The sequence below is a fragment of the Glandiceps talaboti genome, chromosome 16 (assembly GCF_964340395.1).
Source record: "Glandiceps talaboti chromosome 16, keGlaTala1.1, whole genome shotgun sequence".
Taxonomy (NCBI): Eukaryota; Metazoa; Hemichordata; class Enteropneusta; family Spengelidae; genus Glandiceps; species Glandiceps talaboti.
In genome coordinates this window covers 10,502,772-10,516,661 of record NC_135564.1, presented here as the reverse complement: position 1 = coordinate 10,516,661, position 13,890 = coordinate 10,502,772, and the positions used below count along the sequence as shown (strand labels likewise).

The 13,890-nt window shown below is 34.6% G+C and overlaps 1 protein-coding gene across 1 annotated transcript in view; it reads right to left on the bottom strand.

Annotated features, from left to right (window-relative positions):
• Nucleotides 1-8,787, bottom strand: part of LOC144447055 (mothers against decapentaplegic homolog 4-like) — a 69,017-nt gene extending 60,230 nt beyond the window's left edge. Inside the window, exon 1 of the mRNA XM_078136936.1 lies at nucleotides 8,401-8,787. Coding sequence (XP_077993062.1) covers nucleotides 8,401-8,634 — 234 coding nt within the window. The 5' untranslated portion in view covers nucleotides 8,635-8,787. The remainder of the gene's footprint in view (nucleotides 1-8,400) is intronic.
• Between the last annotated feature and the right edge of the window lie 5,103 nt (nucleotides 8,788-13,890).

Genomic DNA, 13,890 nt, shown 5'->3' with positions numbered 1-13,890 from the left:
CATCTAGACACCTGAGGAACGTCACTACTAACTGTCATAATTAAACCCATCACTTTCAGAGTCTAAGATTTTGTGACAAAAAATTCTATTTATGCAAACTTAACATATCATTACAAGCAATGGGTCATTAAGCCAATAACAATTCTTCATCTACACATCCCTACAAGATTCACACTTGAACTATCTCCCCAATTGTTTCCTTCTACAATGACACTGAAGAAAGATTCCACAGCGACACACAAGAAAGATTCTACAACGACACTGGAGAAACATTCTACAATGACATGGAAGAAAGATAAACCCTACTCTTGAGATACATATCTCATTATGTATATAATCACAACGAACACCTGTGCCGCTCTATAAGAGAAGAAAAACAAGCACGACTTTACTCTTGAGATAAATACATCACTATGAATATAATCATAACATAATTTGAACAACTGTGCATCTCCACATTGACAAACAAGAAAAATAGACTCTTGAGCTACATGCACTATCTTGAATATAATCACACAGAACTCCTATATATCTCCACATTGACAAATAGGACAAATAAATTCTTGAGATACATATGCACCATTTCGAATATAATCATATTGAACACATCTGTCTATCTACATTGACAGTGGGAGAGAAACAAGTCACTCATGAGATACTGTGTACATCAACATCTTAAATATAATCACGCTGAACACCTGTGTCTCTCTACATTGACAATGCAGGAGAAATGGGTAAAATTAACAAACTCCACTCTTGCGAGACATATTATCGTACCAAACACCTGTGTATCTCCACATTGACATGGGAGGAGATACATTCTGAGAGTACCAAACTCTACTCCTCAGATACATGCATCATTATGAATATAATCAGAGTGAACACCTGTGTTTCTCTACACTGACAGTGACATGGGAGGAGAAATAGATGAAATTAACAAACTCTGCTCCTCAGATACATCATACATGCAAATATCACAATGATCACCTGGTCTCCATCTCTGCAATCAAGAAGTTGAGAATATATCAAACCCCTGAGATCAATACATCACTATCGCAATAATCATACAATGATCATAAATTACTTGGTTTTGATTAAATTGCCACATTATTCAAATTAGCAGATGCATTTTATAACACTGTGATTAATTTTGGTATATAAGGTTAAACACCTTGTACCAGGTAACCAGAAAGACTTACAAAGCTACAGAGAAAGATTTTAGAAGATTTCAGAAGTAACGCACCATGCCTTCAATGTTGACACATACAAGTACAATGTGTGTATGTATAACACATCCATAGATGATAGCTACTTAAAGCTTCACTATAGATGAAAATATTGTTTGAGTGATTATTTTAAATTTTATTCATCAGATGAAACTTAAAGACAACTTATTACAAGTATACATTGTATATTATTTTTATATGCTAAACAGAAATGGTAAGGAAATAAAACAATATGTATGTTTAGTTTTGAAGAAATTATCAAAATATAGCGAAAATATTGTATTTGTATTCGTACTTGAACTAAATGTGATTTACACTTGAACTTGTTTTTCCCGTACTGTAAAAAAAAAAAAATCCACTGGACTTGTCATTAAAATGAGAGCGGATGATGGTGAAACAGTACCTGACAAGAATGCATAGGTGGAGTGACCATACAAAAAGATGAACATTTGTATCAAAACTAGGGAGCTAGGATTACAGATTGGAATAGAGTTGGACCCCCTAACATACACCTGATTTGTATAGTCAACTGAAACAAGTCAGTGTTCTCCACTTTCCTTTGGACCCTGTCTTTTTTTCTTTTCTTTTCTTTTTTTTTTGGGGGGGGGGGGATGTTTTCAAACATATATTCCTCAGAGTAGAACTGCCACTTGCGTATACACTTGGCAGGTCAATTTAAAGTTCGAAGTATGTGTATCAAAATTAGTTCATAAAAACATGTACATGTATCAAGACAGACAACTTGTATTCAACATGTTCATTGTAGTTGACGGCCAAAATTCTATTTGGCTTCAAACAGACATTTATATTTGCACTAAGCAAAATTCTAACATTTTTATTACATTTTTGAATGAGCTGTCTTAATTGCACACTAATTAGCTGGCAAAATCGTTAAGTTGCTGTCTGGGGGAAATTACTGCGTTGACTATAAATAATTATTAGCCTACACTGCAGTTATTAAATAAAGTTTAAACATCGTCACAAATCGTATTTCAGGAAATCAAACATCTTAATTTGAGTCACGCAAGTTCAAAGTGTGTGTACAGCATGCAAGTATATCTCAGTAACAATTACATGCATGGCAGTACTATTCACGGTGGATAATATGATAAACCTAAATGAGAAATAACATACAGAAACAATTTGCTTCAGCTGAATACCATTTTCTTGGCACAACTGCTTTTTTTTAATTGCTTAACATCTTCGCAAAGCTCAGAGGAATATTGTTTTCCTTTAAATAGTAAAAGATGTCACCCTTGGGGACAACAACCGAGTTCTTGTCCTGCCGTTCAACTTTAGTTGTATCTGTTCTATGAATACAAAGAAGATGGCGATAAATAAATAACGGTGTCAGTCTGACCAACATTACCAAGGCGAAAAAAAAAGTTTGTTTCCGATAACATGACTTCAGAAAATTGGATATGTCGGTCGGCATTTTATTTTATTTGACATTTTTATTATTTTGAATTACTTCAAACTAAAGACGAGATACTCGGTCACGATACTTCCGTAGCAGTTGATGAGGTGTAGAAGAAGTAAATGAAGACAATTGTGTGATTCAGAAGTAGACAAACACAATATGCAGACTGTGCTGTTATAAGATGAAATGACATCGTTTCTCTTTGGAATGTGATTTCAAAAAAGTAACCAAAGATAACTTGGCATGAAAATCTACAATGTGCAGGGAAATAAGTAAATTGCCATAATTTCACCTTTTTGCATGCAAAATGGTTAGGTCAGAAGTCTAAACTACAATACAAGGTTGGCTGGGTTATTGGAAACACACATTTTTTTTATTTGGCCTCGGAACCAACTTCAAATCTTACATGACATGTTCATTTATGATTCATTTCTGTGCGGAATGGCTTTATTAAAAGTATGATGTACAATATCTACTTCATAAAATTAAAAAAATTTAAATTCAGGGTTGCATTATGCTGACAATGACTTCTCCTCTGGGAAACAATTTTTATGTGTTACAACTAAATGAGAAACTTGTCAATTAAAAATTGTGAAAATGCAGGTGTTAATTAGAACAGTCATTATGTTAATTGCATATATAATGACTTACTTACAGTGTCTAAAATTCTGAAGGTTGCAAACATCACTTTATAGACACTGACCTCCTATAGTATGTATTTCACAATGCTGAAATGCAAAATTCACCAAACAATTTTAGTTTTCGACTGCCACCACAAGAACGGCAAGACTTTTACAGGTACATGTAAATGTCCAATGATTACAATTTGGTTGTCAAAAACAAGTTTCTGACGGACCTCTTGACAAGTTTATCCTAGGCCTGATCCTAAATAATCGCTATGGCTCCTAGCCACTGATAAGATCTTAGTAAAATCAATGCCCATGGGATCAGAATATTGGGGTTTAAATGTTAAATAAGAATTGTATATATGAAGGCCTACATGTATTTCAATTAATTCTACGGTTTACAAAAGCTGATATTTACAGCCAGAAAAGTGACGAGCAAAAGGTTAAACACCACACAGAACAAATTTTATTTAAAGATCTTTAGCTCTATACACATGTACAATTGTAAGGGTAGTAATGGTTTACTATATAGTCCGCATACAATACACTGGTAGGTGTGTACACCATCATATTTATGAGCTCTCATCATGATTGGCAACATTAGAAGTGATGTGTAAGTTACACTGGCTGAGATCGACCAAAATACAGAAATTATGACTGATGTACAATGTAAGGAGAGCTGTCAGCATACATTTCAATGTAAACTCTGGCAACCTTCAACTCTTGTCCTTGCCCCTAAAGAAACAATACTTGGCATGTATCCACGACTTCTTTCAGCAAGGGAGGTGAATATCCTTTAGGCTATAAAGGGCCACTCCTTTTCATTCAATGAATCCATCCCCAAAATTTCAAAGAAATATCAAATTCTGTACGCCCATTTGTTCCTTTTGACAACAATATCTAACAAATTTCAGGAAATCCTATGTGTCGTCCTTTGTAAACATCCAGTTGTTCATATTTCTATCTTTTTTCCTGTAAAATATGGCTTATCCAGATGTTACTAAAAGTAAATTTGCTACATACAATGGTGTTATTCTGTGACTTTAAAATGGTTATATTTACATAAAACAAAACATCCTTTGTTATGTAAATTGCCTTGATCTAACCATTTCTTCCAATGAAAACTTGAGTATTTATGAATATTAAACAAGAGAATAATTCAGCTATAATTTTCAATTTTTAATGGCACTATTTATCAAAAAACGTGGATGTTTTCAAATAGTCACAAAAATTACAAAAACGTAGGTTTCTTTTCAAAATTTAAGTGACATCATTTATACTATAGTTGATATTGAACTTCTAGGCTTGGTAGTCAGATAACCAAATAAACTGTTTCAGCTACAGTTTTCTGTTGATTTCTATTTAGTCTATCAGTCTACCACCTTTTAAAATATGGTAGTACAAATACAGGTTTAATAGTAGTCTCTGTGCCCTGGACCACAGCTAATTTTGAGCCCAGTGAAATAGACAGCCCGTCACTAATTCTAACCAATCCTTCCAATATTCAACCCTTCCATAGATGTATGAAACCGGCATTATTTTTGTTTTCATATATTCTTTATTCTTATTTTTGCCTTATTCATATTGTTGCCTGTTGAAACATGTTCATGCTAGATCACCTAAGCTAGCATTCAACCACAATCACTGACCAAAATCCCACAAATTTCATCTTTGTTGACAAACATGTGCATGGTCTCGGCTATCTATCCAGACTGTTTACACACTGACACCAAGCCAGTGTACACTGAGTATACCAGTAATGATCAGGACACATCTATGTAATCTGAATTCGATAACGAAGCAAAATTACAAAAACTGGTTCCAAAATATCCGTTTAATCAAATTAATCCTATGCTTTATCAAAGTTCAAACCAGATCTGTCAAGCTCTGAGCTATTAGTTCAGTTAATTACAAGGGTTGGGCAATTTCCTGAAGATTTTATGACATTTTCAAACCATAGCACAGAATGAAAAAGCTACTGGGGCTTCCACATTAGCAGATACATACCTGATACAACCCTTTAATTCTTTGTCACAAGTACTCACGGTGTTAACTTAATAACTACTTTATTCCATTTATCACAAACCAATCTCCCATCAGTCGTAAAGTACTAATGTATAATAAAAAAAAATATTCCACAATGCTGGTTATACATCTCACTGGTCCTCAATCTACTAATATCAATATCCTGATTAAAAATATTTCACTAGTCTGTCCAGTAATAAATGGTGTGCATTCACCTAGCGCCGCGTCGTTTGATTGGATTTGCACAAGCGAAGATTCAATTTATTTAAACTAAAATATTGGCACTCGCTAACTAATAGCTGCATAGTATGACATGCAGTGACAGATTCTGCATGGCCTCAAGCGATTTGTGAAGCGTACGAAAAAGCAGTATGCACTTTGCTGCCAACAAAATGGATGTGCAATTTATTCATTGTACTCTAGCTTTATTTGGCCTTTGTTTTGCAAATTACTAGGCAAGGCTTGTTTGGGAAAGTGCTTTGTTGAGACAAAGACCAATTTCTAAGGTTCACTTGAAAGCTTTTTCTTTCATTTCCACATCAATGAGAAGATGTATTTTTGTAACAAAAAAAAAAGGTACCTACAAAATATCTACCAGAATACATCATACTAAATTCCTCTCAAAGAGAAATACAAGCAGCTCGAATATCAAGATAAAGAGACAGGTTTTCAAAGCAGTACCCTAACTATCTTGTCATACAAATACAAAATGAAAGATCCTTGTCAGTAATATGATATTAATGCATTTATGTTAAAATTTTTATGTATCATATCAATAATATTAATAAGGAAGCTAAATAAACAATTAATAGACACGAATGATGCCTTTGGCATGTTTTAAATACAATTGAGTTCAAATATGTCGCAGAAATCTAATAAATTTTAAAAAGGGTGTGGAACGCTTTGCTTACTGTATTTCACTTGCTTTTCTTTTTTGTAGAATAAACAACATCCAGAGTCACTATTTTACGAAAATATATTTATTAATATGTTTATTTATATTATTTTATTCCATTGATGTAAACTCTAATGAGTCTCGGCCTCTGCTAGGTTCTTCTAAGTTGCCTTTTTTTTTGTAAGCTACCGTAGATTCCATCTTGCACTACATAACACACAAAATACATTTATACAACCTATTTTAGGAAAACATGTTTATTTCAGGTGTCATTTTCACTCCACCAAAACAAACTCCAATGAATCTATTCTGTTGGAAGTTGCTACTTTAGTATGATACCACAAATTTGATCTTGAAATATGTAATATACAACCTAAACTCATTATCTTACAAAAATACATTTATTTCAGGTGTAACGTTCAATTCGTGGAAACAAAATTTAACCTCAATGAATGTATGTATTCTATTTTGCTTTTCTATGGAAGAAGGCTTTGACCTTGAACTACATATGTTTGCAACATGCAGTCACTATTTTACAAAAATATGTTTATTTCAGGCGTCGCTTTCATTTCAACGAAAGAAACATAAAGCAATGAGTCTATTACATTCTAAGTTGTCTTTCTGTATGATACCTGGTAACAGTGGTTTTGATCCCACATACTGTAACATTCAATATGCATAATCACTATTTTATAAAAAAATTAAAAATCTGTTTATTTCAAGTGTGCCTTTCATGTCAACAAAACAAATACCAATAGCTCATTGTATCGAAAATTCTTCTTTGCTTTCACACTCCTAACAACAATATCTCATAATAAACTGCAGTTGTTCGGTTTCAAAGGCTACCAATAATTAGGTAACGTATATATTGTGGATTGACAAAGAGAAGCCATGATGTAACTACATGTGGATCACATTTTATACATGCCTTGTAATAACCATTTGTGTTATTGGTGTAACTGGGTAACTTGGGGGGTTACACAAAATTTTAGTATGTCTGTCAGTGTTATGTATGTATTTCTTGTTTCTCTTCTCGTTTTGGTCCAGTTTGTCGTTGTCGTTGTCTTGTCATTTTCTTTTGAGTAAAAATAAAACATTATTATAAAGATTTTAAATTTAAAAAATTTGGCATGTCACAAGAAAGTGTTGTGCACCAGTGGAGCATCCAATTGACTCTGCAGCTTAACACACTGATCAAGACCACTATTGAACTTCAGGTCAACAACAACAACAACAACAACAACAACAACAACAACAACAACAACAACACACTGTAGTTGCTGAAGACCTTTTGATACCAATTATCCAGGTCAGTGAACCCATCTCCCCTAATACGTCCACAGTGAACCCCATCCAGTATCCCCCCTTCCACCACCATCATCACCACCACCACCACCACCATTCAATAACATTATCACCACATAAATACAATTCCTGTACTTCAAAACAAGTAGTCATATTCTGTTCTTGCCCATTTAAACTTTGACTCTTTTTCCTGAACTTGTTTTTGTTCATTTGACAATAATATCTCTGCAAAGCTTATAGAACACTTTCAATTACGTTACATTACGTTACATTACATTATATTACATTACATTCGTCTCAGCTGACAGGTATGCCTGCATGAAAAGTGAGTTCATAATTTTGATAAACATATGATGACAAGATATTCTACAAATAGTTTCATTATCTGGCTAACAGGAGGCACTTACAGATCAGCATTTTTTTTGTACATTTGAATTTGGATGTGCACTATGTGGTCAATGCATATGAAATATTCCCTTGTTGAAGAAAAATATTGCAGGACGTATTAACATTCTATAGTTTCATTTCTGTCATTTGGGTATGAGTGTGTTTGTGAAAGAGGGATGGATGGAGCGAGAAAAGAGAAAGGGAGGGCAAGGAGGGAGAATGTGAGAGAAAATGAATGAGTTAGAGAGGGGGGAGAGAGAGAGAGAGAGAGAGAGAGAGAGAGAGAGAGAGAGAGAGAGAGAGAGAGAGAGAGAGAGAGAGAGAGAGAGAGAGAGAGAGAGAGAGAGAGTGAATGAATGAATGAGCTACAACATGTAGCAAGAGAGAGTGATCGTATGCAGTATCATTGTGTAACTTACCACCGATACATGAAGACCTTGTTTGCTTTCAACAAAAGTCATCATCATAAAATAAAGGTGTTTAGAAGTTAAACAGCCCACCATACGTCAAACCTACCTGAAGACGTCCATCCAGAGTTCGTTGAATTGTTACACATTTACTGGGGTGTGCCCCATTGGTTGTAATAGCAGTAATCAAGCTATCGAGTTCATCCCGTTTCTCTTTCAGTTTTTTCACCAAGCTTTCAATAGCTCTTTTGGCAAAACTTTCCGACTCTCCGCCCTGTCTATGACACATAAGACTGTGTACGATGCTAAGACATGCATCGTTGCTTGTTACGGCGTTCGACATTGTCCGTAAAATTCCTCTTTTTTTCCGTATTCCGAAACACAAGAGGTCAAAGTCAAATGATGCTGTACGCCCTCGACTCGTAAATTCACCAGAGTGTTTACACGGTTCAAAGTAAAAGATCCATCCTTTTTGTGCTTCCCAGATTGCCTTTAGTTACCATAAATCTTGCTCGCTGAAATGTAATAGCAGAGAAATTACTACGGCACCTGATAATACAGCGTTTGGAGTGAAAGTTGACAACAAAGAGGCCTCGCTCGTCACCTTACCAAATGTCAACACTTCAATTGACGATCACACAGCGATCGATATGGGGTCATGAAACACATCAACGCGTCTTCTGCTCGAAACAGTGCCACAACTTCACACTATTCCTCGCACAACACACCTACAAGATCGTAGATAGATTAATGGATGTAGTAAAACAATTACCTACGAAGACTGAAACGTGGGATGTGTGTCGGAATGTCCAGGCAGAGATCTTCGAAGCAGTTATGAAAAGATTTGCACCGCGTGTCGTCGAATAGCCCCAGTCGTCCAGACATTCCAGGACTGGCAATGTGTCGATTTCACCGGCAAAGATTCTTTGGATATCGTTATCAACTGACAATGAAACTACGGAAGTTGAAAGATAATAACCTAAATTATTGGCGTCCGTTCTAAAAATAATGTTGAGGTCACTGAAAACTGAGTAATTGGGTCGATAATAATGACTTTCGTGCAATTCACCTTGGACTTACTTCACTGGCGCGACATAGCAAAACATTGAAATACGCATGCGCATTTAAAAGAATACCCAATCCGCAGCTGTGTTTCACAACACGACTGGTACTCCTTGTTCATTGACCAATCGATGCCCTGCTTTTACAGAAATCCCAATTTCCCTGAACTCGTAATGAACTTCGCTACTAAGTCTTGTCATGTATGTTGTTCTCTGTGTATAGCGAATAATGTACGTATATAGTCAGCCTGATCGATCATTCGATCACCAAAGGTGATTCATTTAAAGCGCCTACACTCCATTTTTGCTTTGCCTCGTTGTATGTTCAGTGAGTCACCATTTAGTTATACAAATCCCTTTCCGGTGTTATTTGAGCATGTAATAAATACACTTGATCTTTTTTTGTATGTCATCCAGGCCTTGTTGTTTTGTAGGCTTCACCGTCACGTGTGAGTACGTAGTCAGGGTCATTGGTGGGAGGAGGGGTGAAGAGAGAATGCGGAAACGAAGCTCGGAAATGAACGTGGTTTTATCAATACGTTAATAGCTATCCCCGGTAGCTATCGCGTTTCGGCGTCCGTGGCAACCTTGTTAAGGGTGGAGTAATTCAATGTTCTAAAAAGGGTGAATACAAGAATCAAACGTCAAATACCAATATTTTATATTAACATCTGGGCCTAAACATGCTGACGACCCTTTCGACCGTTAAAAAGATCACGATCGTTTCATTTTTTTTTTACAGATCGCAAGTCAGTAGTGGAGATTAGCAGCAAGTACATAGAAACCGGTATTAAATGGAAGAACGTCTCTGTGGATGATTACAGTCTGAGATAATGTATGAGTCCAGACCAGAGAAAAGGTCAAATGAACAACTATACAAACATGAAAGCAACATAAGTATAACAGATGAAAAAAAATAATTATTCTTATCAAATTATTGTGATAAATGTGGGTTTGTTTTCATGGTTGTTTTCATATACATACATATATATATATATATATATATATATATATATATATATATATATATATATATATATATATATATATATATATATATATATATATATATATATATATATATATATATATCCCTTCACATTATCATATATGTAGTGGTTTTTCGTTTGCCGTCATATTTTCAGAAACTCGCGTAGGCCTCGACCAAATCTAAAACCAGAAGCAAACTAAATGCCTTCCGCAAGGACAGAGGCCTTGTTCCTACACACAAGTTGTAATTGTTGGAATGCAAAATTCTGAGCTGTAGTTATCATACTTGATCTGTCCCGTATATGTAAATATACCAAACTATATGCACAATAAGCTTTAAAGGACATATGCACTCTGTTATTATCATCATGGTACCCGTATACATACGTTTTGAAGCTTACACTCTTGCCTAATTATTGAAAAGGCAAATTATTCAAACTACAAACCTTATTTATGTCTTGTTATGGTTGATGTATGTATCAAATTGTATGGAATTTGAAGTGTGCATTCTAAAGATATAGCCCAATTAATGAAAGTCAGTAATTATGGAAATTACACATAAATTACTCATTAGAAATGACAGCTCCTTCAAGCTTTTTTTGATATGTCCGCTTTATTATGGTTGCTGTATATACCAATGCAATTTTAGACATTCTTAAGATATTGCCTAATTACCATACATGATTAATATGCAAATAACTAATTAAAACTAACGTTTACTTAAATAAACTCTAAAGGACTTGTACTTTGATATTTTGCAATCAAAGTACCAAATTACATGAAATCTGAAGCTTTTTTTTATTCTTAAGATATAGCCGTTAATTATGCAAATGTATCAGTAATATTCATATGATGTTTACAAAAACCTAATTAGAAATTAGTTTTTAGATATCATGTCCAGACAGACATATTTCGAGTACCACCGTATAGATTATCTTTTCATGCAGTTAATTTATACACCGTCTTCGTTCTGAGTGCATAAAGGAATTGTCAAATCTTCTACATGTAAGACCTTGGGATTGCGAGTTATTTTTCGTTATTTCCATTCGTCTGTGATAGTCATTTTCACTATGTTAAACGTCACCACTACTGGTGGTCTGAGCAACTACACATTGAAAAAGGGGTTCTACGTATTTCTACATAACAACTATCGTGAAATATCAAACGAACACAGTTAGTGTATGAGGTCTTTGTTTTACTACATGTAGGCTTTCATTATTTCGAATTCACGCCCATTTACAGTATGAGTAATTATCTAATTACGTACCACTTTAATTATGTGTTTTTTTTCGTAACAAAGTTATCTAAACGTCACTTTAATTTAATTTATTAATAATTAGATAGACTGCATTATATCGTTCACACACACACACACACACACACACACATGCATACATACATACATACATACATACACACACACACACACACACACACATACATACATACATACATACATACATACATACATACATACATACATACATACATACATACATACATACATACATACATACATACATACATACATACATACATACATACAATTACAGAAAATTTGTTTAGGAGTAATGGTCACATTTTTTTCTTTCTGGTGACAAGTCGGGCCGTTAGCGCTGAGTTTTGAATGGTGTAGAGCGAATGAATTTCACATGCAGGATAGCATAACAGTAGCATAACCGGGAGAAATTCAAGAGAAAATTAACGTGTTCAAATTCAAAATGAGAAAACTATACTACGATCATAATCTGTATAAATTTTATAGTATACATATACGCCCCCTAACTATAAACGGTGTCCATGTTGCATGTACATTTCGAATAATAATGAAAGTAATAGACCCGACTTTATACCTGCAGGCTTCCAAGAAAAAAGGAGCAATATGCACAACATTTTGAATAATATTCATTATCTTCGTAGCTTCAGAAAGAAGACATGCTGCTACTAGTCGAATTTTAACTTATCTCCTACCAAGGTCTAATAACATCTTTATTGACTAGTATGTATGTATGTATGTATGTATGTATGTATGTATGTATGTATGTATGTATGTATGTATGTATGTATGTATGTATGTATGTATGTATGTATGTATGTATGTATGCATGTATGTATGTATGCAAGTATGTATGTATGTATGTATGTATGTATGTATGTATGTATGTATGTATGTATGTATGTATGTATGTATGTATGTATGTATGTATGCAAGTATGTATGTATGTATGTATGTATGTATGTATGTATGCAAGTATGTATGTATGTATGTATGTATGTATGTATGTATGTATGTATGTATGTATGTATGTATGTATGTATGTATGTATGTATGTATGTATGAAATGAGAGACTGGGATGTAGTGGTAATGATATCATCAAATCATCGTTACCAAGAGAGTCATAGTATTTCCTATACTATTTATCGCAAAATGTCAAATTTAAAGGAATTATCATTTATGGAATGCATAGACAAAATGCAAACGTAACTCAAAAAAAAAAAGATTTACCGTCGCGCGAATTTGCTGGTTTCTTTAGTTTGCATCAGATATTTGGTGAAGTTACTATTTTTTATTTATTCGTAAGAATTTTTCGAGTTCCATATATTCGGAAGTTGACAAGTTGATTCTTTCAATCCACGAGAGGTACTAATACATGTAATGTTCAAGTGAAGCAATAGTAGAAATATAGCACTGATGGCGCACTTGTTGAGAAGTCGAAGGGACTGTCGGCTACAAAATGACTGAGAAATATACGTACTGTCTGTGGGCACGAGTGAGAGACGAGGTCACTGTGAAGTCATTCTGCCACCTCTTGATTCGTTCCATCATACCAGAAACGAACATACAAAACAATTAAGGGGGGGGGGGGGTTATAGAATTTCAGGTACGTACGCAAGCTAGATCTTCGAATCTCAGTGTCGACAGTTTTCCATCTGTGAACCAATAGAGGCATCTATATGTTACTCACAATTTTGTAAAGTATCAATTTGAAAGTACTTTTTACGATGATATATAATTTCCCACGTAAACATTTGATAGTCTTATCAGTTTACCACTCATTGATAACTGTGATTTTAAGAACAATCTGGACTCACTGGAAATATTCTACGAACATTGACTTCTCACTACAGCCATAAGGACATGGCTTGACACTTTAATTTAATTTGTTTTGCTGACCAGCTTATAGGCTCTTAGCCTTACCCAGCTGATATGATGCGTGGGAATATACACAAAGAACTTGGTCGTTGCACAGGTTGATATCTATGTCACATGCGGGCGTACATGAGTAACAACAACATATAATAGGCAAACATCCTGGTTAGATATGATTTGATCCTAATCACACCAACATCCATACCAGACTTTTCGTTCAGAATCAGGAAATTTATATGCCTATAGAGGGCGCTCACCTCTCATGTCTGACTGTCGGCGATAACCGTGATCTGCCCAAGAAGTAAAACAACGGTTGTGTCCACCAAAGATGCTAATTCTCAAGCGTGTAAATCAGGTGTTTACATCTTGTTTTTTTGTGTGTATTTACAAATACCT